General features: G+C 39.9%; 1 protein-coding gene across 7 annotated transcripts in view; it reads left to right on the top strand.

Moving 5' to 3' along the window:
• The window catches only part of KANSL1L (KAT8 regulatory NSL complex subunit 1 like), a 62,001-nt gene that overhangs the window by 30,956 nt on the left and 7,400 nt on the right, over positions 1-23,645 (top strand). For 6 of the 7 annotated variants that reach the window (XR_010743967.1, XM_066322414.1, XM_066322413.1 and 3 more), the window contains exons 6-12: positions 2,413-2,614; positions 13,269-13,416; positions 16,607-16,717; positions 17,086-17,220; positions 19,568-19,692; positions 20,528-20,652; positions 21,449-21,503. Coding sequence is in view for 6 of the 7 variants with exons in the window: in XM_066322414.1 (XP_066178511.1) it covers positions 2,413-2,614; positions 13,269-13,416; positions 16,607-16,717; positions 17,086-17,220; positions 19,568-19,692; positions 20,528-20,652; positions 21,449-21,503 (901 nt within the window). In the remaining variant the exon portion in view is untranslated. The remainder of the gene's footprint in view (positions 1-2,412; positions 2,615-13,268; positions 13,417-16,606; positions 16,718-17,085; positions 17,221-19,567; positions 19,693-20,527; positions 20,653-21,448; positions 21,504-23,645) is intronic. The other variant, XM_066322416.1, reaches the window with a different exon arrangement.

Raw genomic sequence — 23,645 nt, 5'->3', positions numbered from 1 at the left:
GAAAGCAGAAATCAAAATCAAATGGAAAATAAGGGGATTTTTTTTTTATTTTTGAGATGGGAAAAACCAGATAATAGCAATTTTAATTTAAGTACTTGAAATTGGTTGTAGGCTGTTGATATGAAAGACAATATTCCATTTTTAAAGTAGGTTTAATCATGAGATGCTTTGGGGTTGGTAACTGTGGGGTTGCAGCACAGTTGGTTACATGGGCTGTTCACACTGGAGGTGCATGGACACTTCCTGGCTGGTTGAATATGGGTAACCTTGAATTTGTCAAGGCCCATTTACATTAGTGCCTTCAGGGTTTTTTTGTGTGGTTTTTCCTTGCTCAGTTGAATCTAGATGCCAAGATTAGCCCAAAGCATTGCATGAAGGTAGATGCTCATAGAAGCAGTACCTTGAGCTAGTGATGCTCACTTCCTTAATGAAGGGAGTGGAAGGAAAAAATAATACTTCAGGACAAATAGTGCCTGCCTGATGGCTTGCTGTGCAGGCTTGCATCTGGAAGTAAGGTCAGGAGCAAGAAAGGCAAACCTGTGAGCTTTGAAAAGAGCATTCTAGCCAGTTCATGGCTTTCACATCTGGCCGTGCTTTATTTTGCTCTTCTTGTAGAATCACATTTTGAAGACCACTCAGACTAAGATCAAGCTAAATGGGTAACTCCAAGCTTGACTGGGAAACCTTTTCCACAAGTGGCAGGAAAACCCCACTGCCACGTGCTTGAGCTGCAGGCCATGAAGATGAGATCTCTCTTCATCTGAAACTGGGGCAGTGCATTGCTGCAAGGCACAGGAGGGTAAATAGACCATATGTCAGAGACTGCAGAGAAATTACCAAGGACCTCAGCAGATCACCAGAACAAAGGCAGGAATCACACAAGTTGAATAGCCAGGCTGAGGAGCTTTTTGTTCTTGTTTATCTGTTCAAGTTGTCCCTCACTTAAGAGGGAGGCATGTGGAAATTCACAAGTTGAGCTTGGGACCATCTGACTTAAAAAATGGTTTTGAGAATTCAGAGAGAGTATTTTAAGAAATCTTTTCCATGGACTGTAAACCTTGTATTTCTTTCTCAAGCCTTAAAAATGCAGTGTTAACATTAAGAATGTCATGCCTCAGTATTTTGGGCTTTTTCTTGGCATTTCCTGGTATGTTCTTTTAAAGACTTTGTACAATCCCTCTGTTAATTAGCATGTTGTTTTCATGTGTCTGTGTTGCTTATTGGATTATATTGATGTGTAAAGCCTTGTTACCACTCCAGAACAGCATGGGATGGTGTTTAATCTCACTTCCATAGCAAGCCCTTTCATTTAATAAAAACGTACTGTTTAAAGAATACCACCTGTCAAAAAAGATTTATAAGTGGCCTTGTAATAAATTCATTTTCATGTTCTATTGTATCACAACTTTACTAATAAAACTGTGACTTGTCAGAAGACAAAATAATCGTTTGTGCAGATAGATGACCTGTTATGAACCAAGGCCAAAATACCTCGGGTAGTTGCACTGCTCAGACAGTTCAGAGATGTAGTCAAGGTCTTCAGTATTGTAAAAATAAAAGCACACTTGAGTGGTTTTTGCAGCAAGCCTTCAACTTGGCAGGCAGATGTTGCTGCAGGGACGAAATAAAATAAGGAATACCTGTAACAGGAAAGTTCATTCTTCCCATTGAGTCATTCCCACCCCCATGGAAGAGTGTTTTAGATTTTTACCTTGTGATGGTGCCTATTCTGGTCACCAGGCAGGCTGTGGGTTGGTGGGAATGGTGTGAGGTGGTTCTACACATACAGGCAGGGGCTTCTACTGCTTTTGGCTTCATCTTTGCACTTGATTTTGACTGTCTACAGTTGAAGTTGAGGAGAGTTTGATACAATATTGGTACAAATGTTTCACAATGAGTTGCAACCCTGTTCTGAATGATCACTAGTTTTTAAAGGTTTACTTGGGTTTCAGTTCTTGAGCAAAACCAGAAAATCTAGGAAGTATTAGGACAGAGCTCTGGGTCTCCTTTAGGTTAGCATAACTGCTGTCTTGAATGGAACATCAGTACGAAGGGAAATACTAATTGTAACTTGAAACATACCTGTTAAAAATATTAGAGAGTTCTTGAATTTGTGACAAACAAAACTCGATATATACTTGAGGGCTTAACTTCATATTAACATTTGTTTCCATGAGCAGAAAGGTGAAGAACAATGATAAACTCCCTTTCCTGTCCTGACATGGAGGTAATTAACTAGCAAACAAAGCACATAGACAATTGTCTGAAACAGCATGCTAAAACCTTGTGGTGTTTATAAAATTCTCTGAGAATTAGATAGCTAATGCTAATCAGTGTGTGAAATCTTGGCCTGTGCATGTAGACTATATCTGACGTTTTTATTTCCTCTCCTCATTATTCATGCAACTGCAGAGCTTCAGACAATAGAGAGGTATCCTCCTCAGGCAGCTGGCTGCTTGACCATCAGCACATCAAGAAAAGAAGGAGAGACAGGACAAGACTGCGATCTGTCTCTGTGAACAATGTGAGCACATCTGCCCGAACAAGGCCACTCCAGAGCTTCCAGAAGAGGAAACTCTACAGAATGCACAGTGCCTGTCACTGGAATCAGCAGGTAGGCCCTTGCCTCTTTGTTTGGGAGAGAAAACCAAAGAGTCCAGCTGCTTGGGTCAGCACGTGTCTTGTCTGGTGTGCCAAAGGATAGTGCACTTTGTGTGCACTGTGGTTCAGGGGCCACAGAGTGTGTGCAGTGCTGTGCTGGATGTGTCTGCAGGAGCTCTAATGAAGTAATGAGTTGAACATAAAAGTTCAAGATAGCTCAGAGTCTTGCTTATCAAATCAGTTTGTTGTATGGCTGTCTTTAAAGCCCTTGTACAATCCAAGAGACAACTTGAGAGTTCTTTGGGAGGTCTGACTACTGAGGAGACAGGCTACAGTGTAAAGCGTCTGCTTGCTTATTTTCAGAATATTTGTTTTAGCTACAGGAAAGTTTACACAGCTGGTGACACATTATTTTCTAGGAAATTGAATTGTGATATCTTAATCTTGTTTCCATTTTTGCTGTTTCTGATTAGTTACATTGCCTTTTTCATGACACTTAAAGAATGCTTTAAAACTCTTAGAGCTTTCTGTGTTACAGAGGAATTAATATTTTAAAATGAAAAAGAAAACACATTGTCTTGTGCAGGGCAAGGCTATCTGCTTGCATCTGATATTAATAGCATATTGCTGGTGAGAATATATAATGAGTTTAGCTGTGGTGCTTAAAGAAACAGTCTAATTTGGGAGCTGAGACAGTATGAACTCATTTTTCAGAGCAGTGTTAATCCCAAGAGGTTTTAATTTCTTGATTTTACTTTGCCTTTTCAAAAGTAAGTGTAGTATTGAGGGAAATCTCCATGTCTCCTCAGCTAACTGTCTTAGGATTTACTAAGTGTGCCAGTGGTCTGGGGAGCAATTTCCCAAGCAGGGATGTTCTGTGCTGATTCAGCATTCTCTGCAAAATGGCAGAAGCGTCCTAGTTTTAACAAGATACTTTATTGAAAAACTGTCCAGTTTCTTATTCGTTTCAGTTCCCAGCTTCCTGGCAGTGGGATTTAAAGACTTGGCAGCCTCCCCACCGTGGTTTGGGCCAGAGGGGATGGGGGTGTGAGTGAGTCTGAGAGCTCTGCCTTTTCCCAGGTACTTAGCCTTTTCATCTTCCTTGCATTGACCAAGGAGACTGTTATGGACTTGGACTTACTGCTTCCCGTTCAATCCTGTCATGCTGTTGCTGATGCCTCCAACTGCTTCTTGCAGCTGTGATGAGAGCTGCTTAGCAAGAGACTCGAGGGCTTTCCCTTCCTTCTTCTTAAACATGTAGGGTTTTCACTGCAGAAGCAGTTTCTTAATAACAGGCCTTTCTGGAAGCCTCTGTCTTGCAGGTTCAAGTATTTCATATTTCTACCACAAGCCTTGCCTATGTCTCTGTGTTCTGAGAAATGGGCCAGAGTTTGTGAAGTTCTGAGAGTATCAGTGAAGGCTTGTGATCAGAAACTCCATGTCTGTAGCCTGACAGCAGAGTTCAAGGCAGTTTACGTTTTTTCTTCAACCAGATATAGAGCTTAGCTGCTCTACATGCTTGATGGTTTACCTTGACTTGTAGGCTGCAAAAGAAGATTTATAATTAACCTTTAGCTGTAGACTGCCAGCAAAAAGTACGTTTTTAGGTTACTAGTTAAGGCTTCAAGCATCAGAGCTGGTCCAGCTGTGTGTCTGCTCCATGCTCTTGACATCTCTGGTGCTAGGTTACCTTCTATTAACCCAGCTTCAGTGGCTGTGTACCAAAAGTGCAGGCATGTCCCAAAAGACAGTGAGGTAAAACACCTCTATCTGGAATGCTATTTATGCTTAACTGCAGCTCTCAGCTCAAAACCCTGTGTTTAGACTCTGCTTTTGAATGTCCTTTCCATGAGGAAGTTAACGAGGAGGCAATGTGGAGAACTAAATCGTGGGCTACAGACAAATTCTGTAGCTTTTGTTCCTTGAGAAAGTAAGAAATTATGGCATCAATCGAGTTGTCAGCTTCAGTCATCATGCAAGTGCCAAACTCAATTAAGTTTTGAAAATTAGGTAAAGCAGGGAACAAAGCCTCTTACACAGTGTTGGTTAAAAACAGAGGATCAGGGGTTCTGCTAGGGAAGTAAGTGATAAAATTAGACTGGACATTTCCAGCACATCCTGACAATTAAACCTAAATGGGTATCGAGGCTTTAAATTAAGAGTTGTCAGCAGTGGATCGTTTAATTTAACAAATCTTACTCTAACAGGCCCTGTCACTTTCTTAGTCCTGCGCTTGCTGCTCTTGGTTACCCAGCTGTTGATGAGATTGCTCATCCTGTAATGAAAGAGCACTGGCCATCAGCCCTGGCTGGCTTCTGGATTAGGCAGATGTCTGAGGGTAAGGATGCAAAATGGGGAATGGTTTCTGAGAGTGATATCTAGTTTTCTCTGAAAATGCATTTATATTCCCCAGAGGAATCCAGCAAATTTCCTCTGGTCTTTCACAGGAAAAATGAGTAATTTCTTAGCATATGGAAAATAGTTGGGTTTAGAATGTAACATTAGTGTGCCTTCTCTAGCAAGTGCCTCTCCCATATTTCCTCAAATTTGACATACTTCTATAACCGCTGGTACCACAATCTGTGAGGATCCCCATTTCTTTAAGGTCACTGCCCTGAAAACAAGCTGGGAGTTTTGCAGCAGATGTGGAATTAACAGATTCTAGCTTGCCAAAATCAGAGGAGAAAACTGAGTTTTCTGAGTGTTGCAGCTCCCAGTGGTGCCTGCTTTGAAGAGCCAGCAAGCAGTGCGTAGCAGTGCTGAGAGAAGATGCTGCTCTGCAGAGTAATTTGAGCAAGATGGTGACTAAAGAATTACAAGCAGAGAATCACAGCAAAATGCAGACCTCTGTGTGTGGGACATTAAGAAATGCTGGGGATAGCTTTGAGGAATTTGCAATTGGTTGACAGGTTGTACCCCTTGTGCATCTGAATGGTGTTCAGAGTGTCATCCCTCACATCTCTTCAGATTCATTTGGGAAGCTCATTCTCCGCCTTCACCCCCCTAACATCCATGTTAGGAAAAGTAAAATATGAAACTGTGAATTGCTATGCCATCTGTCAGTTCATAAGGTCATTGGGAAGGCAGCCACATTTTTTCTCTTATCTCCTGCCATGCCACATATATTTACAATGAGTGTGTGTGACCTAGAAGCCTCCCATTGCCTGTGGAGAGATGCCCTATATTGTCCTCTGCCGGTTCTTCTCTGAAGAGGACTGCGCCTTCCCCTGCTGCGCTAGTTAAATAATGCTTACACAGAGTAGTATCTAAAAGAAAATACAGAGGTCTATGAAACTCTAGAAGACCTTCCAGACTGACAAGATAACTGCAGATAAATAAAACAGGATGCAGGGTGTTTGGTTTATCTGTCACCGTTCAATATCCTCAGGAACTTTAAACATCCTTTGGGGCCAAATCCGCTTGTCCCCTAATTCAGGATGACAGAGTACCACAAGATGATCCCTGAGTCATCATTTGGCCCTGGAATCTGTTTTGTATCTTTCTTCTTTATCTAAATAGCTTTGTAAGAGCTTAGGCCATTTCTTGATTGTGAGTCATGCACAGCAAACCCTGGGATTGCAGTCTGTGCTTCAGTCTAGAGACATGCTTGCAGTGGTGCATTTCTTCAGCATGATGTTTGAATGAATGATAAAATCTGCCGGCAGGACAGCACAAGGGAGTAAGCTGAAGGTGTGTTCCACTAGGAGGTGAAAATGGTTGCAGGTGGGAGTTGGAAGTTTGAGAGTTCAAAATGTTGGATCTGTCCCTCGTTTTTGTTGTTACACCTGGCAAGTCATGACCTCTGGGTCATTGTCTCCTCCTATAAAATGTGTAGTTTTAATGAAGGCTAAGAAAGAAGGCCAGAAGTATCTAAACATCAGAACTGAGAAGGTCTGTAAGTAGCAGATGGGTGTCAGGACTGTAAGACACAAACACCTATGGAATCATTTCTCAGTGGTTGTTGCATTTATAACTGCCTTCCTCCCCCACCCCAGATTCTCCAGTCTAATGCTTTGTGCTTCTGCAAATGCTTTTCCTGTAGTGAGGAAAATTGTAGCGCTCTCTCCTACTATTTTTTTGTCTGCACTTGAAGCAACTAAATTATCTGTGACATAGTAAAAGTTTTAAAAGCAGACAAGTATCATACTAATCAGTAACTCTGAGAGAGGTTTGCTTAGCTGACATGCTCTGATGTGTTCTTTTTTGCTATTCTATCTGTGTGACTTGCTGCAGAATTTTTTTAAGAACAAGGCTTTTGTTTTGCCAGTGTATTTTGTTAGGTTTTCATTTAATATCCTAACAAAGAATATTAGTTCCACTTTTTTCAAATCACGTTTTGCCAAGAGATGTCATTGAGGCTATGTAGACTTTTAATCTGTAAAAACTTTATACAGCTCTAAGTAAAGGTATGAGCCAATAGAGCAGTGAGATTGGGGTACTGTCAATTTTGCTTTGTCAGTTTCTTTGCAGAGTTTTAGAGCATGGTGGGGTTTTCTAATCTGAAAATTCTCATTGTAATTGTTTCCCACCTGCTGGAGAAAGAATTGGTTGTGGGGACTGAAGCATCTGTGGAGAAAACAATTCAAATTTGCAAAGGTGCCAGCACCCTGAAAGTTGGGATTTGAGGTGCAAAAGCTTGTATTTTGGATACCACAAGCAAACAGTTGGTATAATGTTGCCAACTCTTGCAGTTTCATATTGCCACATTTTCTTCTCTGCAGTCTCAACTGGCAGTTAAGTAAAAGCAGAAGAATATCTGCTTTCATTTAGTGGTTTGAAAAAAAAAAGTGAGTGCTTGTCCAGAAGGCTCCAAACTAGACAGGAGATAAGTATTTAAATTCTAGCATATGAGTTTCTTATTTTGATTTAAGTCTCATGCTGGTTCTGTGATTTTTGTGTTCAGGAGCATTCCCAGTCCGTGTCTGCTGCCAGTGGTTTTTTTTGTTGATGCCACTTGATAAATACATGTGGGTCTTCCCCGAGTCTTGTTAATTTTCAGGTTTTTGGAAAGAGTGTGTATATATTTTTACTTATATGCATATGCACAGACATATAATTTGTACTATATCCAGCATGCATAGCCTTTATGTTACTTGCTAAATGTCTGCAATTTGCTAGGAGTCTGTACCTGGGACCAAAAAAGTTGCATTGAGTGGAGTCTACTGGTTGTCACCCTTTTCCTTGGTATTCTGGCTCCAGAAGATACTGGCTCCACCATCTGCTTCAGCATAGTTTCCTGAAATTGCTGACTTCTGAAAAAAATACTGTTTTGTTGCCAAGTCTCCTGCAAACTGGTTCAATGCAAGTGATATGATATGTCAGTCTTGTGGTGTGGGAAGGAGAATCCCTGGGTTACCAAGTTTGTAAGTGAATATTATAGTTAATGAAATTGCAACTTTAAACTGGAAGTTTAAAAAAAAAAAAAAAAAAAAAAGGTCTTCTGTTAGTTAAAAATCAATGAAACTTGAGTGTCAAAAGAAGTTTTTATACATTCAGCTCTTCTGAATGTGTGACAAGATTTCTGTCTGAGGGAGGAAGGCATGAAGGCAGACAGGAAGGGGACAGGCACCTCTATCTTTGTAAGTCAGTGATAGTGCCAGTAGAATTAGATCCATCCTCTGAGTTTTGTGGCAAGCCAGAAAGCCTGTGAATTCTTTTTTTTTTTTTTTTTATTTTTTTTCAGAATGAAAAACCTTCATGCTTTCTACAGTCTTGCACCTTTAGTGCAGTGACATTTCTGTAGTGTTTTGCTGATCACATCTACTCTTAACTCCTGCATGGTGTTTTTGAGAGGATATCCCTGTGGATTAACATATCTTTCTTTCTTTTGGCTTAACTGGTCAAAGAATGAGCACTAACCTTGATTTTTCAATTGATTTTCTAGTTAAACAAAACATCTTTGTTTCAGGATGTAGAAAACAGCATGTACTTCTATAGAGCAGGTGAAAGACCTGTAGGCTTATTGCAGGATTAAAGAAACTTAACTCCATGGCTGCTTAGGAGAGATGGGTGATCTCTGAGAACAGTAGAAGCTATCATTCCTTGTAGGATATTGACAAAAATACCTGAATTTGTGACAAGTTGGATGCTGAGTAAGTTTTCATTAGTGTTTTATGAAACTCCCCGTTCTCTTCCTGGAAAAAAATTGGTCTCTGCCATAGGATCTGCCGCTTTATTGACAGCTTTGGAGGGGCCAAGGCAGATGAATTTGTTTACATCCTGGGGCAGTTTGCACCCCTGTACCTGCATGGGAAAGGTCTGCCCATTTGACATCTGTAAAAACTTCATCTGGGAGGGAGGGTCTGACATGGCAGGGGTGTGTGTGTCAGCACCATCTCTTGTGCATCTTCCCATGTAGGGATGTCCTAGATCCTTTGCCCACCCTCACTCCTGTTAATAAGAAAAAAGGTCTTGGGGCTTTCAGATGAGCCTTTCACTGTCTGTGTATTGTGTGCTGCCCAAAAGCGCTCTGCACTGAAGAGCTGCACATTTACCGTGTGAAACACAAGGTTTCATGGAGCTGTGTGTTCTGCCAGAGGGACACAGCTCTGCTCAGAGCAGGCTGCTGAGTGCAGAAAAGGGAGGCCATGGAGGAGGGGGCTGTCCTTTAGGCAGATGCTAAAGCATTAAGGCAAGCAGGCCACTCTATTAGTTTGATCTGTACACAGGACAGGATTAAGGGTCGGTGTGTTTGGTGTCAGCCACCCACACGGAGGTTCTTTTGTGTCCCAGAATTAAATCTCTGCAGTTTAGTTGGCTTCTCATTTACCAAAGAACAGTTTTTAATTTGAGGCGAGTAGCTCTTTTTTGATATTGCTGAAAACTGAGAGTGTAGAGAGAATAAATGCATTTTTCCTTGCCTTTTTGGGTTTAATAAGAGTAATCAGGAGCAGATACGACAGGTATTCAGCAGAGTGTATTTGAATTAATTTAATTAACTTACTAGATTCAGACACAGTGGCATAATTGAACTGTGGCTCTCTGTACTGTTACACTTGGGCATGTTCCAAAAACGGTAGGAGTTTTAGTGATCAGTAGCTGAAACCACAAAATGAGGATTCACTTCACAATTTTTTAACTGTGAGCACAAAACATTTTTCCTTTCAGTTATGGCATTCTTCATAGACTGACACTTTTTCTCTGCACAGAAGGATGGGGTGGCCAGTAGAGTTCAGCCTTCTGACCCTTGAAGAACAGGGGCATGAGCCAATTGTACTTTGTCTAATGCATCAGTCTGTCACAACCAAGTACAATAATTGTTTTGAATATCAAAATTAATTGCTTTCTATGTTTTCTGTAACCCTGTAAAACAGTACTAAGGGGGGAAAAAATCCAAGTTCAAAGTTCATAATACTCTGGAAAATTAGAGTCTGTTGGTTGACACCATTCCATTTCATATGTTTCATAAGTTTAAACCAGAGCTGCTATTTTAGTTGAATATTTAAAGCTTCCATGCTTCTCACTTCCACTTAAATACAGTGAATTTTCTCAAAGACAGTGAATTTTTTGTGATTTTGTAATATTGTCCTTCATATCTGCTTGAGCTCAGGAAGCATGAGGTTTTGCATTTCAGTAATGAAGAAAAACTGTTTCAGGAGGTGTACAAGGTGTAATATAGCAAGGGGAAGGGGGAAGACTGATAAGAGTTCTGTAATCTCTCTTGATTTGTGAGGGGTTGGTATAGTAGTCAGGTTTGCTGTAGGGGCCTGTCTCCTAAAAGCTGTGTGCCATGATGTTCCTGTGTCACTGCTGTGGCTGAATGGATAGATGTGTCAGCTTGTTTTCAGCCTGGTTTTGGTGGATGGTTTTGTTGCTGTATTAAAGTTTCAATAATTGACTGCTGTAAAAGGCAGTTGTTTTGTAGCCTGTATTCTATTTGGAATTGGAAGCAGGGAGAGTTTTGTTTTCCAATAAACAGTTCTTCAATTTTGTTTCAATAAAAGTTGAATCACTTTCTCTGAGTAAAATGCTTTCATTCCGGTGCTAAGGGCTTCTGAAATTTTTTCATCAAGAGTTGATTAAGTCAACATTTCTGAGAAACATCATGATTTACTAATTCAGCATTTTGTGGTGGAAGACTCCTCCATGAGAAATTTAAGCCAGATCTGGTAGCTGGGAACACAGACACTGACAAATTTCTTAGTTTTTTTTTTCCCTAGTAGCTTCACAGGCATTTAAATAAAAATGTTCTTCCTTCTATAAAGTTTATATTTTCTTTTGGATTACAAACTGGTTTAATGGAAGCTTTCATTATTTAGGTGTTGATGCCAGAGCATGCAAGGCACAAATTCAGGCATAAGGTTTTGTAATTCCCACCACAGACAAGTTGAAGAATTTTCCTTTTACTGATATTGGCAAATGGATTTTAATATCGTTTCAGCATGGATTTTGACTGCGAGGTTGTTTGACCATCTATGCATCTATGCATTTTTGAGCTGGCTCAGCTTTAATAATCTGGTTGTGTTTGGGGCTAAAGTGAATTGAAGCAAGAAAAAGTGGGTAAGGACTAAAAGTCTGGATGTCAGAATGTCTTGGTCTTATCTATATACTTTCTAGGTAATTTTACTGATTAGTTTTTTTGGAATTCCTTTTTAAAGAATGAGATATTTATCTGCTGTAACAAGGATTCACTTCTATTTAAAAAAAAAAAAAAAGGACAGGCAGAAGTGGTGATATTGCAGCTAAAAGATTTTGTAAGTTACTTCATTTCTAAAACCCAAATATCAAGAGGAAATATACCTTTTTGCATTTTTGAAAAGCAAGCCCTTAGTGCATTGAGATAGAACAACTACCTAAAAGCTCTTTAAGCTTTAGTGTAATGATCCATATAATGGAAAACATTAAGTTTGTTTAGCATTTATCCCTCTAGTGTTTCCAAACACAGGACCCAGTTTTGCCAACACTTTATGGATGTTTAAAGTTTAACAGATGAAGAGTCCCATATGTTTGTCACAGGAAAATAACTGAACATTGATTTGAAGGAGTCCTGGACTAGGAAATAATTCTTTCCAAGTTCAGATGGAAAGAATGGATTCCAGGAAAGCACTTGTGCATACACCTGTGTATGGAGATCAAGGTGGATTTAGGACTGTTGATGTTTTCCTGGGGGGGAAAAAGTTAAATACAAGAACCTCCCACCATTGTCAATGTGTTCGCTGTTCCATGCTGACTTGATTTTAGTAGTTTCTGAGATACAGTAGCAGCTTAGAGAACTCAGTAACTGAGGAAGACAGGAAGAGATAGAAAGGGGAACTTCTTAATGTAATATTTTCTGAGATAATGTGGGTTGTGAATATTGATGCCATGTGGCAGAGGGACTGCTTTCACTTAGTGTAGGGGAATTTTATGTGCTAGATATAATTGCTGCATCACTAATTCATGAACGGCAGTGCTAAAGTGCAGCCTGGAGTATTTCAGGCAGGAGAAAGAGTTTTCTTAGATTCAGAAAGCAGAAGTACAGAAAATACAAGTATGTTCTTTGATAGTCTCGCCCTTGGTGCTACACATTTCCATAAAAAGTCATACGAAAATGTCATTCATTCTTCCAGTTTTTTATGCTGGAACTGTTTCCCAGGGGTTGGTAAACATGATTGTTGGCACAGCGATAGCCTTGAGACCCCCTAAGTACTCCAGTGTTCCTTTCTTTCCCTTCCCATTTGCAGCATCTGCAGCATTTGGTAAAATATCAGAAACCTATAGGAGCCTTTAAAAATGTCACTGTCTTTGGGGTGACTACCACAAGTATCCAGTAAGAAAGCAGCTTATGCCACATTGTTTTCCTGAAGTACTTTTTGTGCCACATTCTGAAGCACAGACTACTATTTGCTGTGGTCTTGTATTATCACATTTAATTCTTTCCTTCTTTCAGAGCTCAGTCTGTGGCCTGTACTCTGCTGCTTATTCCTGCCCATTTTCACCCTGCCTTTTGCCTCAGTCCTGCTACCTCACATCTACCAATTCATCATTTTACCTTCCATACTTTAACAAGCTTTGCAGTCAAGCAGCTAAATTAATCTGTCTTTGTACCTCTTCTCTTTCCAATAATTCCTGTTATTACCTATTAATCAGTTCTTAATGCATCCCTCTCCATGTTTACTGTTGTATATCTTCTTTGTGTTGCTTATCTGATGTTTAAATTAAAACAAGGAAAAGACTTTGCCTTTTTGGTTTGTGCAAGTGCACAGTGTGCTCAAAATGTTCAATATAGTTTCTTGCATTAAAATGTGTGAGCTCAAGGTGTCTGGAGATACTGATGCAAAGAATCTTACTAAGGGGATAAATGAATGAGACCCCTCTATTTAGTCTGGTGTTAGGCTTGTGCATTTATATTGTGCCTTTTATCCTGAAATCAAATTTTAAGGACTTTTGTTTGTCATCTGATAGATCAAAGTAATGATTTGAAACAGTTACATTTCATCTGAAAGTTTTGACAGCTGTTTCCTGGTCCTAACTGAAGGAACAGTTTGTATTCTTTGTATTGTGCAATTGTCCACAGTAAGTGATGGTAAGTCATATTTAGACTATCTGGAGATTGTTGGAATATTCTTCCCATTCAGATATTAAACAACATCACTCACTGGGTTGTTGGGGTTTTTTTCTACTTCTGGTCTAATTTGAAGGACATGAGTAAAGGAAAAGATAACCTTTGTTTCTGTGTATCGTTGCAGACTTTTCCATCCAGAGATGCCTTCTTTCCATATAAAACTCAGTTGCCATCCACTTTCAGCAGCAGTGAGTACAGCACAGAATCTAAAATCCTAGATTATGTGCAAGAGCTGGACTCTTCCTTCCATCCTGTCTTATCATTCCCTTCAGGTAAGTAATGCCATGACTCTTAACAGAGTGGTTGTGCTTTTGACAGCTGCAGAGGTTGTGGACTAACTTGTCTTTTCAATGATTTTTAGGACTTAGTTCTCTTAACAGACAACTTCACACTGTCAAAATACAGGAATTTTCAAGAAAATCTTGACTTGATCCTGACTTTTGAAAAAACACACCTTCTAGGTTTCCTGTACTAGCAATGTGCTTACAGCCTTGAAAGACTGGTCATGAGGAAAGGTGTGCTTGGGTGTTAGATGGTGTGTCTAATTGAGTCAGTGTTAGTCCTTTAGAGATGGTGCTTCTGCCAGCACATACTGTGGTTATGTTGTTCTCATAAGTGACTTTCTTTCTGTTCAGGCCCTTTGGACTAGGTCTAAAAAGCTTTATTTAGGCTTTTTAATTATTTTTATGATAGTCAGCCTTTTAGCTTATCTTTGAAGTTTTGTGGTTTCTTGTAATCTGATCTTTTAGTCTTTTTGGACAGTAATGTAGATAAAGTTGTTGTCTGTGACTCAGCCCTGAAATTAGTGCAGGTGCAACTTGACAGTACTTGAGAGTTCAAAATAACAGCCTAAATGCTGTTATCAACAGAAGAGATTGAATTTTTTGGGATTTTTTTTTTTTGTTTAATAAAAACCTATTTCCAGGTAGCTTTTGGCCAGTAACAAGGAATTATGCTGTTCTGGGAGGCTTCTTTGCCACAAAATAATTCTGAAGATGAGGCTGGGACTTCCATGGAACTGTTGGAATCTTTAATCAAACCCAGTGTTCCCAGCATGTCAGTGTAGACGCTGCAGCCTTGGATTAGGAAGTCAGGGAATAATTTAAGGCATGGTTTTGGAGAACTTGTCACTGGCCTGTAGAGAAGACCCCAGTGTGGATGTGGAATCCAGAGAAAGCCTCAGTTCTGGCAGTTTGCATCCCATTTATGGGTTAAAGAGGAGATAATTGTAGGAGCAGACAGGAGAAATGGTTTGCTCACTCACTCCAAGAGTGCAACAGCAAACATCCCACGCAGCAGAACTCTGTTGTGGACAGAAGAACACCACCTAAATCTTGCTTCTTTTACACACACTATCACTTCCCCTGACAGCCCAGCTGGACCCCAGGGGTTTAGACGTGTTCAAGGACAGTCTGTGCCCCTTGTGTTCATTCTTGCCTCTCTCTGAGGGGAGACTGGTGCATGTAGCAAGAACACTGACCTTTTGTTTTCTCAGAAAAAGCTTTGTCATCATAAAAAACCCTAAAAAGCTTTGAACTGTACCGTGGCTACTGTTGGACACTTTGCCAGGATGGAGGAGGAAAACTGGTTTTAGCTTCATTCCAGTATCAAGAACATATTTCTTAAGGAATATTTATTCTTTCCCAGAAGCTTTGCTAATAATAGTTGAGACAGGGAAAAAGTACTAGATCTACTATCTCCTGTTCAAATGCAGTCCTCGCTTTTGAGGGAGGCTGGATTCATGCTTTACTTTGTGTACTTTGCTGTCTCTACCTCCTCATGAAGACTAGCCTATTCGACATTTTCTTTGATGTGAAAGAATTACTGTGGGTAAATGCATGGTAGAAATTTTCCAAGTTGTAGTCTGCTTCTGTTTCATGTTTTCTTTGCAGCTTTCTTAGTTATCCCCTTCCAGAGCAATAACTTCTCTTAAAATACTGCTTGTGCTGTGCCCACATCTTTATATATAAAAATTGTTAGCAGAGTAAAAGAAAAGGGTTTCACATTAATTTTCTCTGTATGTTAAAAATAGATTGTTGGCATTTGTTTCATTTTGGAACTCTAGGAGTTTGATTTTTGTGTGTGTGCAAGGAGGGGTTCAATTTCAAGACTCAGATGTAGTTCTCTCACCTTGGTTTTTCATGTGGTTTGCTTTAAAGGTGAATCATAATTTGTAGACAATCTAGTAAATAGTGCAGTGAGACTGGCTCACTAGTGTCCTCTCTTCTGGAGGCATAGTTGTCCCTATGTCTGAGTCTATCTTTCACAGTTTCCAAATTACCAAGGATCTTGAGTAAAGATATCAGTGGTTGCAGTATTTAACATAACAGCACATCTTTCAGTTTGCGCCTTGATAACTGGAAAATTGCAGTTTGTATCTAAGAAGTTTGCGTTTCTGGTGTTTCTGCACCTGGGCTGTGGATTGACTGAAGCAAGCACTCCTGCCCTTTCAATTTAGATACTGGAGGACATAATAAAAAATCTAGGTCACTCAGGTGGTTTCCCAGGTTAAAAAGAAAAAAAAAAAAAGAAAAAAAAGGGGGGGGGGCAAAACAAAAGACCAACAAAATAAGAGAAGTGTTTTGGTTCTCTCTTTACTTAAATGTTGTGACTCATACACCTTTCAGACCTTCTTGGTTTGACTTGGAAGTGGAGTAGAAACACAGCAAAAACCTTGGGGTGTTTTGACAGAGCAGTCAAATTAGATCCATATCAAATCAAAAAAAAATTTTGTTCTTTATATTTTAGCAAAATGTGTTGAAAATTTTTGTCCTGGCACATCCTGAAGGCACATGAGGCAAAGGCTGTGCATAAATATATGTTGTTTAATGCCCCCTCTTGGGCCCTGCCCACAGCCCTCTTCTCATTCTCAGTGTACTAGCTGTCAAGCCAACTTCCTACATTGACACTTCTTTTCAATTAAATTTTGCTTCATTCTCGTAATTTTTTTTCCCCAGAAAGACTTGCAGAGAGAGGTAGGGGTTTTTTAAGCCTTCCTGCCTTACAACAGGGGGTAGATTCCTTACCCCTTGAAATATTGTTCAGGCTAATACTGCATTAGAACTCCTATCAGGAAATGAATTACATTGCCCAGGGAGACGGAGAGGGAATGTACTTTGAAAATACCCATAGGCTCCCAGCAGTAACAGATTCCAAAAGCATTAATTACTTTTACCCAAAAGGCTGAACCAAAGCCTCTTCACATTGCAGGAGAAGTGCACTGTGTGCTCTCTGCTCTGCTGGGTTTTGTGCAGGAGCTGGTCAAGAGGCAACACCCCAGTCTTATTCTCACTCAGTACCCTCTGGAGTCTGTTTCAGTCCTTAGCAATATTGCTTACAGATTATGTTGAATGTGATGGTGAATCAATGCCTAGACCTCTAGTGATGACACATAATGCATTGGCTCAGAGGTTGCCATCTTTCTAATACAGACACTTTTCCTTTGGATTTCTGGTTTATTAGATATTCCTCTTCACATATACTTTGAAACATTATTAAGGAAGGATGACATCAAAGGAGAACCTGCTGATGCCTCATCGTTGGGAGGGGAGTTCAAAGTATCCGCTGACAATGGTATGTAAAGCAAAATATTTTAGTAATTGCAAAGCTGTTTTTCATTTGTCAGTATTTTCTGCCAGGAAGAGGTTCAGTTTATAAACTTGCCACAAAGCAGGTTATCTGAGAAGGTAACTGAATATGGCTTTAGGTGGAGAAGGAATCACTTCTCAGACCATGGTGTCAGGTTCTCCTCAATTGCACTGAGATGATCCCACCAGAGCTATAGGGGGATACTACACTAGGGCCTGACTGCAGTCCTGTTACTATTGGGACTCCTGTCAGATGTTTGGGGCTATTATAAATAGTTCAGCAGTTGAGATTTCCTGTAAATTGTACCAATGAAAAGTAATTTCTCAACTTGATACATGCTTTTTCTGTTATAGACTATAACCCCCGTGTTTCTGTCAAACAGTGGAGCAGTGGCTGTTTGTCTAATTCCAAATCTCAGTTGGTGTTAGGAGCACCTGACCAGCTGTCAGAAGGAAGAAAGAAAAGGCATCTAAGTGAGACAGCAGTAGGTAAGAGAAGAATAGCATTGCAAGAGGCTACTGCATCTTTTAAAATATGTACTCCGTGAATATCACTGGGCTCTGAGAATTAAGTTGTCTCCAAAAAGGATAATGTTACAAAGCTTATGAAGAAACAGACTTAGAAGATGAAAATAATTTACTATTTTAAAGCATAGCAATCATCTTTCTTCTTAAGTGTACATGAAGAATGAGACAAGCTGCTGTATTTTATTTTTGGAGTACTCTTAAAGGAAACTCAGTAGTTCAACTGTGTTCTTGTAATACTGTGTGTCATTCTTAATATGAAAGGGTTCTTTGTAACAGCAGTCAGTGAAACAGACATTCCTAAGTTATCTGTTAAGTCATGTGCACAATGAAACATTTACTATTCCTGGCATCTTTGTCCACTATATTTTATTTGTTGTGTTGTTTGTGGTTCTGGATCCCTTCCAGACTCTTAAGAGGACTTGGGGATAGCCAGTTCTCACTGTGTTTTTACCCTTGTTACCTTTCTATTTTAAGTCACTGAATCTCTACTTCAGCACTTGGTAAATTAAGAGGAAGTGCCCTAAAAGTTCCATAGAACAATGTGATAACGTAGGGATATAAAATTTAGCTTACCACTGTAAAGATAAATGGCATCTTGACTCTCCAGGCTGTTAGAATGTTAAGCCTAACTGTTTCTGTTACAGATTCATTTATGTAACTTTCAGAAGACTTTTGGCAAAATTCTTCACAAGATATTTAAAGAAAATAAGTCACTGAGCAAGAGGGGAAACCATATTAGTTTAAAATTTCCCTTAGGAAAGACTTAAAATATATAAATGATCAGTTAACATTGTGGAAAAAATAACTGCTGGTGCATATCCAGGCAAAACTGATAGTGTAATCTTTTAGTAAAGGTGAAGATACAGGAATTACTGCAGAGATTAATTAATGAAAAATTACCATCTAGGATTAAAACAAAGCCCACAGTCCACAACCCCAAAACAAGGCCACCCAACTAATTAGAAAGTTTTGGGAGAGAACATAATCTCTTTGGGGGCACACTGAGAACTGCTTTAGATTTAGATGAGGGTTGTTCTTTGAATCCTTCCCCTTGTGCAGTACAGCCTTCTCTTACGCTCTGTGCCTGCCTCCAGCAGGGTGCTGTGGCCTGTCCCCTTTCACCACCAGTGACCCTGTTTTCCGTGCCACCTGCTCCCCTGACCATTTGCTGGTCCCCAAGAGGTGGCTGCTGGCAGAGTGTTTCTCAGTTTCTCTAAGTGTAGTCATGAGCACTGAGATCAACACTGTGGTTACTTGGGAGCACTGGTAAGAGAGAAAACATCCTTTGAAGTTACCATTAGTCTTCTGACAATAGTATTTAGGTTTTTTATAAATGGAACCAAAAAAGCAGTCTTTTATCATGAGGATCATCCCAGTGCCAGAAAATTTTTCTGTGGTACAAGTACAAGTTCTGTGGTACAAGTTCTGAGTAGGAGCACAAGTTCTAGCTTATTAGTGCTATGGGTGTACTACTACATATTTATTCCTAATTTGGGCTCTGTCTAGGAGAAATTGTCCATGAGGAAGGTCAGCCTAATGAACAAGGCCAAAAATAAAAGTTGTGTGCCACGGAGTTGCAAAGCTGCCTGGGAGATGGTAGTTCATGACCTTGACCCTGTCTTTAGGATCAGTCTTACCTCTTTTTCCATGTTGGAATACTTTTTGTATTGTTCTTAAATGTATATACTTGTTCTTTTTTTCATTGGTAAGTTGAGTTTTCCTTTCTTACTGGAAATTAGGTAGAAGGAAAGAGAAGAGGTGGTTTAATTATGAATCCCATTAATTGCTGCTTATACTGGGACTGAATGGGAATAAACAGGAACTACAATTTGTCTGGAGCAGTGACTCAGAACAAACTGTTATTTGGAGATCTAAACTGATTTTGTTTGTTACCCTTGCTGCCAGATTTGTAATTTATTAAGGAAGAAACAGTTTGAGAGAACTTGCAAGATGCACCCCAACTAGAGAGGTCCTGCTGGTGAGCAGAGGGAATCTAAGTCAAGATTGCATTTACTGTGCATGTAGTCTATGACAGCTCCCAAAAAAAGAAAGAGTCAAGATTTGTTCATGTGAAGCTGGTTCCATGAGAAAAAATCCTTCGTAGAATTAGAGAGATGAGTTTTGTGGAACAACAATGACAGCATGAATAGCAAGTGTTTATTTAGATGGCTTTTTTTAGTGTCCTGTAAATTCTAAGTGGCTCACTGTAGGCTTCTAGAAATGACTTTATTATTACTGTGTGGACAAATATCTGCAGTCTAATAGCCAACAGCTGGTGTGTCTTCTTCATTGCTGTTTTTTATGACAGGCGAAAGCAGCGCTCGGTTTGAGACATTCTCCTTCCAGCATGCAGAGCCCGAGTCCCACAGCAGTTTTACTGCCACGAGCAGTGTCAGTGCCATGGCTCGGTCCACTCACAGCTCTTCATCACAGGTAAACCAAAAATGTGTCGCTGTCTCAACTGAAATATCAACAGAGAGTTGTGCAAATTCATAATCCGAAGCCGCGTGCCTTTTACATCTGATTTAGTGTCATATGACAGTACAGAGTATTTTTACAGTGAATTAAATGGATTAGGTTGACTAATTTATTCCAGATTGAGTATGGGGTGTTTCTAAAACAGATACTTGCTTGTAAAAGAATTTTGAAGATCATGTAACTGGAGTGAAAGTTTGATTTATTTGCATTGTGCCTTCCCCCCCACCCCCCAAATTTCATTAAATACACCATGATTTATGTTCCCAGTTTTACACAAGGGTACTCATGACCCTTTTTCTTGGTGCAGCTATATAAAATGCCCTCATGGTGCAAATAGAATGTGAAAATTTGTGAACCCTCAGTTTCCCTATTTAAAACCCCTTGTGGAGAAATACAGGCAAAGTCCCTGCTATATTATTTGCTGAGGAGCAGCAGCACTCTGGCTAAGTGTACAGAAGCACAGTGTTTTCTGGAGTTAATGGAAAATTCACAAGGATATTCAGATTCAGGTTCCATGCATTTGCTAAGCCTAGTGTTATACTGGTGCTCTGTAAGGCACCATATTTTAATGCAGAGTTGAGTTTAAATGTTGTCCCACACAGTTTAGACAAAACAAACTCCTTTGTTCCCTTGAGTCCATCATCAAAGAGCACATAAATGAGCACTTTAGAACAGTCTGTTTCCATTAAAGTTCAGGCGTTCATCTTGTAACGTTCTATAATGTTTCTCTGCTAACATGTATTTGCTGTGATTGGAGCTGATGTCCTCTTGTGTTGATTCTATTATTCAGCATAACTCCAGGAGGAGGTTGAGAAGTGAGAGCTCCTATGATATAGACAACATTGTTATTCCCATGTCACTGGTGGCACCATCAAAGTTGGAGAAACTACAGTACAAAGAAATCCTTACTCCAAGGTTTGTTCACAGCCTCTTTAGTTGCAAAGGCATGAAAAGTAACATGAGAGCATTAACTAAGAATATAATTTACGTGGAGTTAGAAAATGTTATAATATTAAAGATGATCTTTTCATGCACTTGGGTTTTTATCTGTGCATTTCAGTTACTGTGACTGAAGTGGGAAGACTGGACAGCTGATAGTACAGGAGAATAGTCTGATATACACAGGGATGTTACTAAAAATAAAAGTGCATTTCTATCATCTTAATTGGAGTTATGGCCTTTAATATACCATAAGGCTGACAAGTTCTAAATGATTTTTTGGAGATTGTTGTCTTTTTTTGTGTGTTCCTAAGAAAGTGGTAAGCTATTTTCTGTGAATTAACAGAAATTAATTTAGCTTGCCTTTTTTTTAGTTTAGCCATACTGATACAGTAAAATAAGCTTATTTCTTTCCATACAGTGTAGGCCTATAGGCCATTATTCTAGAGACTTTTTTCTCCTTTGTTTTAGAAAGAGAACACCTTTAGATTTCAAAAACAGGGTAATTGGTCTCCTCTGCTTACTTCAGTGTCTTAGTAGGACTTTGCCTGAAGTGCTAAATGTACTTGTTATGTACTTTAAATCCATAATATGTGTTTGTTTTTTTATTGTCTTTTAAGTTAAAAATATTATTACAACTCTATTGGATATCTTAAAGACTGTGTTAGGAAAAGGAAAGGTTAGATACCTTGTCAAGAAAGGAAAATGTAAATTTCAGCCATCTCTTATCAGCACCTTAAACTTAATTTGATTTTCCTTGTCTTATTTCTAGCTGGAGAGTTGTTGAACTTCAGCCTTTAGAAAAATCTCAAACAGATGAAGAAGAGGTAGGCTGTTTTTTAATTAAACCACTAGGTTTATATAAAGTAGATATAAGTGGGGTAATTGCTGCATACTTTCTGCAAACACTGACTTCATACAAATCTCAGTAAGTTTCAAGTTTCAAAAATAAAATATTAAGTATCAGATCGTGAAAATGTGTCTTACCTCTCCAGTGGAAGACAGAAATGCAGATATACCGTTAATATTCCTTGTTCACTGTTTGTCTGGCTCTTCTGCCCCTTGCTGCTGCAGTCAGGTCTCCCAAAGGGTCCCTTGGGTCAGGCTGTGCCACCTGCTCCTGAGCCCTGTAGTGCTGCCTCTCCCAGTGTGACTGTCTTCTGGGGCCACCAGTGCTGTCCCTCCTGCTCATCCCTCCTTCCACGGCCAGTTCCCAGGGCATGTTGCTCTTCATATGGTAATCAGGCATCTTGCCTGTGGTTCCAGCAAGTTTCCTCAGTTTTCTTTTCAGTGTTTGTTTCCTGCAACCCTCATGTTGGGAACAAACTTTTCTGCATTGTCAGGAACAACATAACCTTCAGCATTTCCTCCCTGCCTGTTGAGCTAAATTTGCAAATCCTGGGCTAATTTTGCTTCCTTCAAACATAAGAATATACCTTTTTCCTTAGGGAATGCCTGTGGACTTTGCAGCTGGTGGTCCCTTTCTCCCCTACTCAGGGGTTTGAGGCATTTCCTAACCTCCGGGTGAATGTACCAGCAAGTCTGGTCTCTAGGCTGGTTTTCTGTCCTTCCAATCTTTTTGTGTCGTCTTTTCCAGAAACCTGTCAGTTTTGCTGTCCTTTGGACATCTTTAATCTCCCTCCAGCTTCTGCCACTATCACCAATTGTAAATTGGTAACTGTAGGATTTGTATTCCTGCCTTTATCCACAATATCTGTTCTGAGGCTGCTATTTGAGAGAATCTCTACAGCAGAGGTTTAGTTGCCATAGCAGTAGAAAAAGATAGCATTTAGGTAGCAGTGCAGAAGGTTAACATTATTAAACTCAGTAAACAAATTATTATGTCACTCCCTTGGGGCAGAAAATACGCTCTCCACAAAGGCACAAACTGCCTCGGAGGTTTACTAGGTCTGCAGCTACCTGCTCCAGAACCTTTCCTTTAGGAGAACATCATGGTCTCAACTCCTTACCCGGTGTAGCTGCACTTACCTGGCAGCATACTCTTGGGTTGGAAGGAAAAGCTGTTTCTGTCCCTGCCTTTTCCAATGCAATTGAGAAATTCCAGTGAAATCTGAGGTCAAATTTATGTCACTTCCACCCACTGACTTCTGGGTTAGTACTGTCCCAGCTAGCAGAAAACATGCCTGTCCTTCCTTCGTACTGAGAAGGTCAAATTCCACACACAGGAGAACTCTCCTGTAAGGATATTTGATTAAACCATTTGGAGAATAACTAATAAAGGCAGCAAGGGCACACTGTCCCTTGAGCATCTACGGTTCATGGCTGTCTTCATCCTGGTGTCTGGGGGAAAGTGAAGAATTTCAACAGTGGTTTGCACTCAGGGCTTCAAGGAACTTGCATGGAATCAGTGGATTTCTTGTTTAGATTTCAGATCCCAGAGAGATGACTTGTCTCAGGCTTTTAGTGTATTTTGCTGAAGGGAGTTCAAGGTCTCTCTCTGCAGCTCACGGACTAATGTCTGAATTCGAAGCCCACCCAGTACATTTGTGTTTCCGTGACTCTTAATCCTGTATGATTCATCCTCTGGCCAGGAAATCACTTGAGTTAACAATACAGCAGCTTTGCCTCCTGCTGTGGCCCACTGCTTCTGTGTCATCTGTCAGCTACTGGGGAGAATAGGGGAAGAGATGTCAGACAGAGAAAAATGCTAATGATCTTGTTTGTGTAAATCATCCTTTGCCAATTTCCCCTTTTCTTTTGGGATCATGTTAATTAGTTTGGATGTTCTTCAGAGTACTGAGAAAAGGTGATTGACCATAATTCTTCAACTTCCTCTAGCTTTTGTTACTGAGTAAGCTTGTAAAAAGCCATGAGGAAACAGCACCATTACCTGTTGGCATTTTCTGCACTCATGCTCTTGACACTCTTGAAATTGCTCCATGTGCTAAAGTCAAGGCAAGCTTCAGTAGGTCATTCATGTAACACAAGGGAAGACAAAATATACTTTC

Source organism: Sylvia atricapilla, chromosome 7, assembly GCF_009819655.1.
Source record: "Sylvia atricapilla isolate bSylAtr1 chromosome 7, bSylAtr1.pri, whole genome shotgun sequence".
Lineage (NCBI taxonomy): Eukaryota > Metazoa > Chordata > Aves > Passeriformes > Sylviidae > Sylvia > Sylvia atricapilla.
The sequence above is the reverse complement of the archived record's forward strand: the minus strand, read 5'-3'. Positions and strand labels throughout refer to the sequence as shown.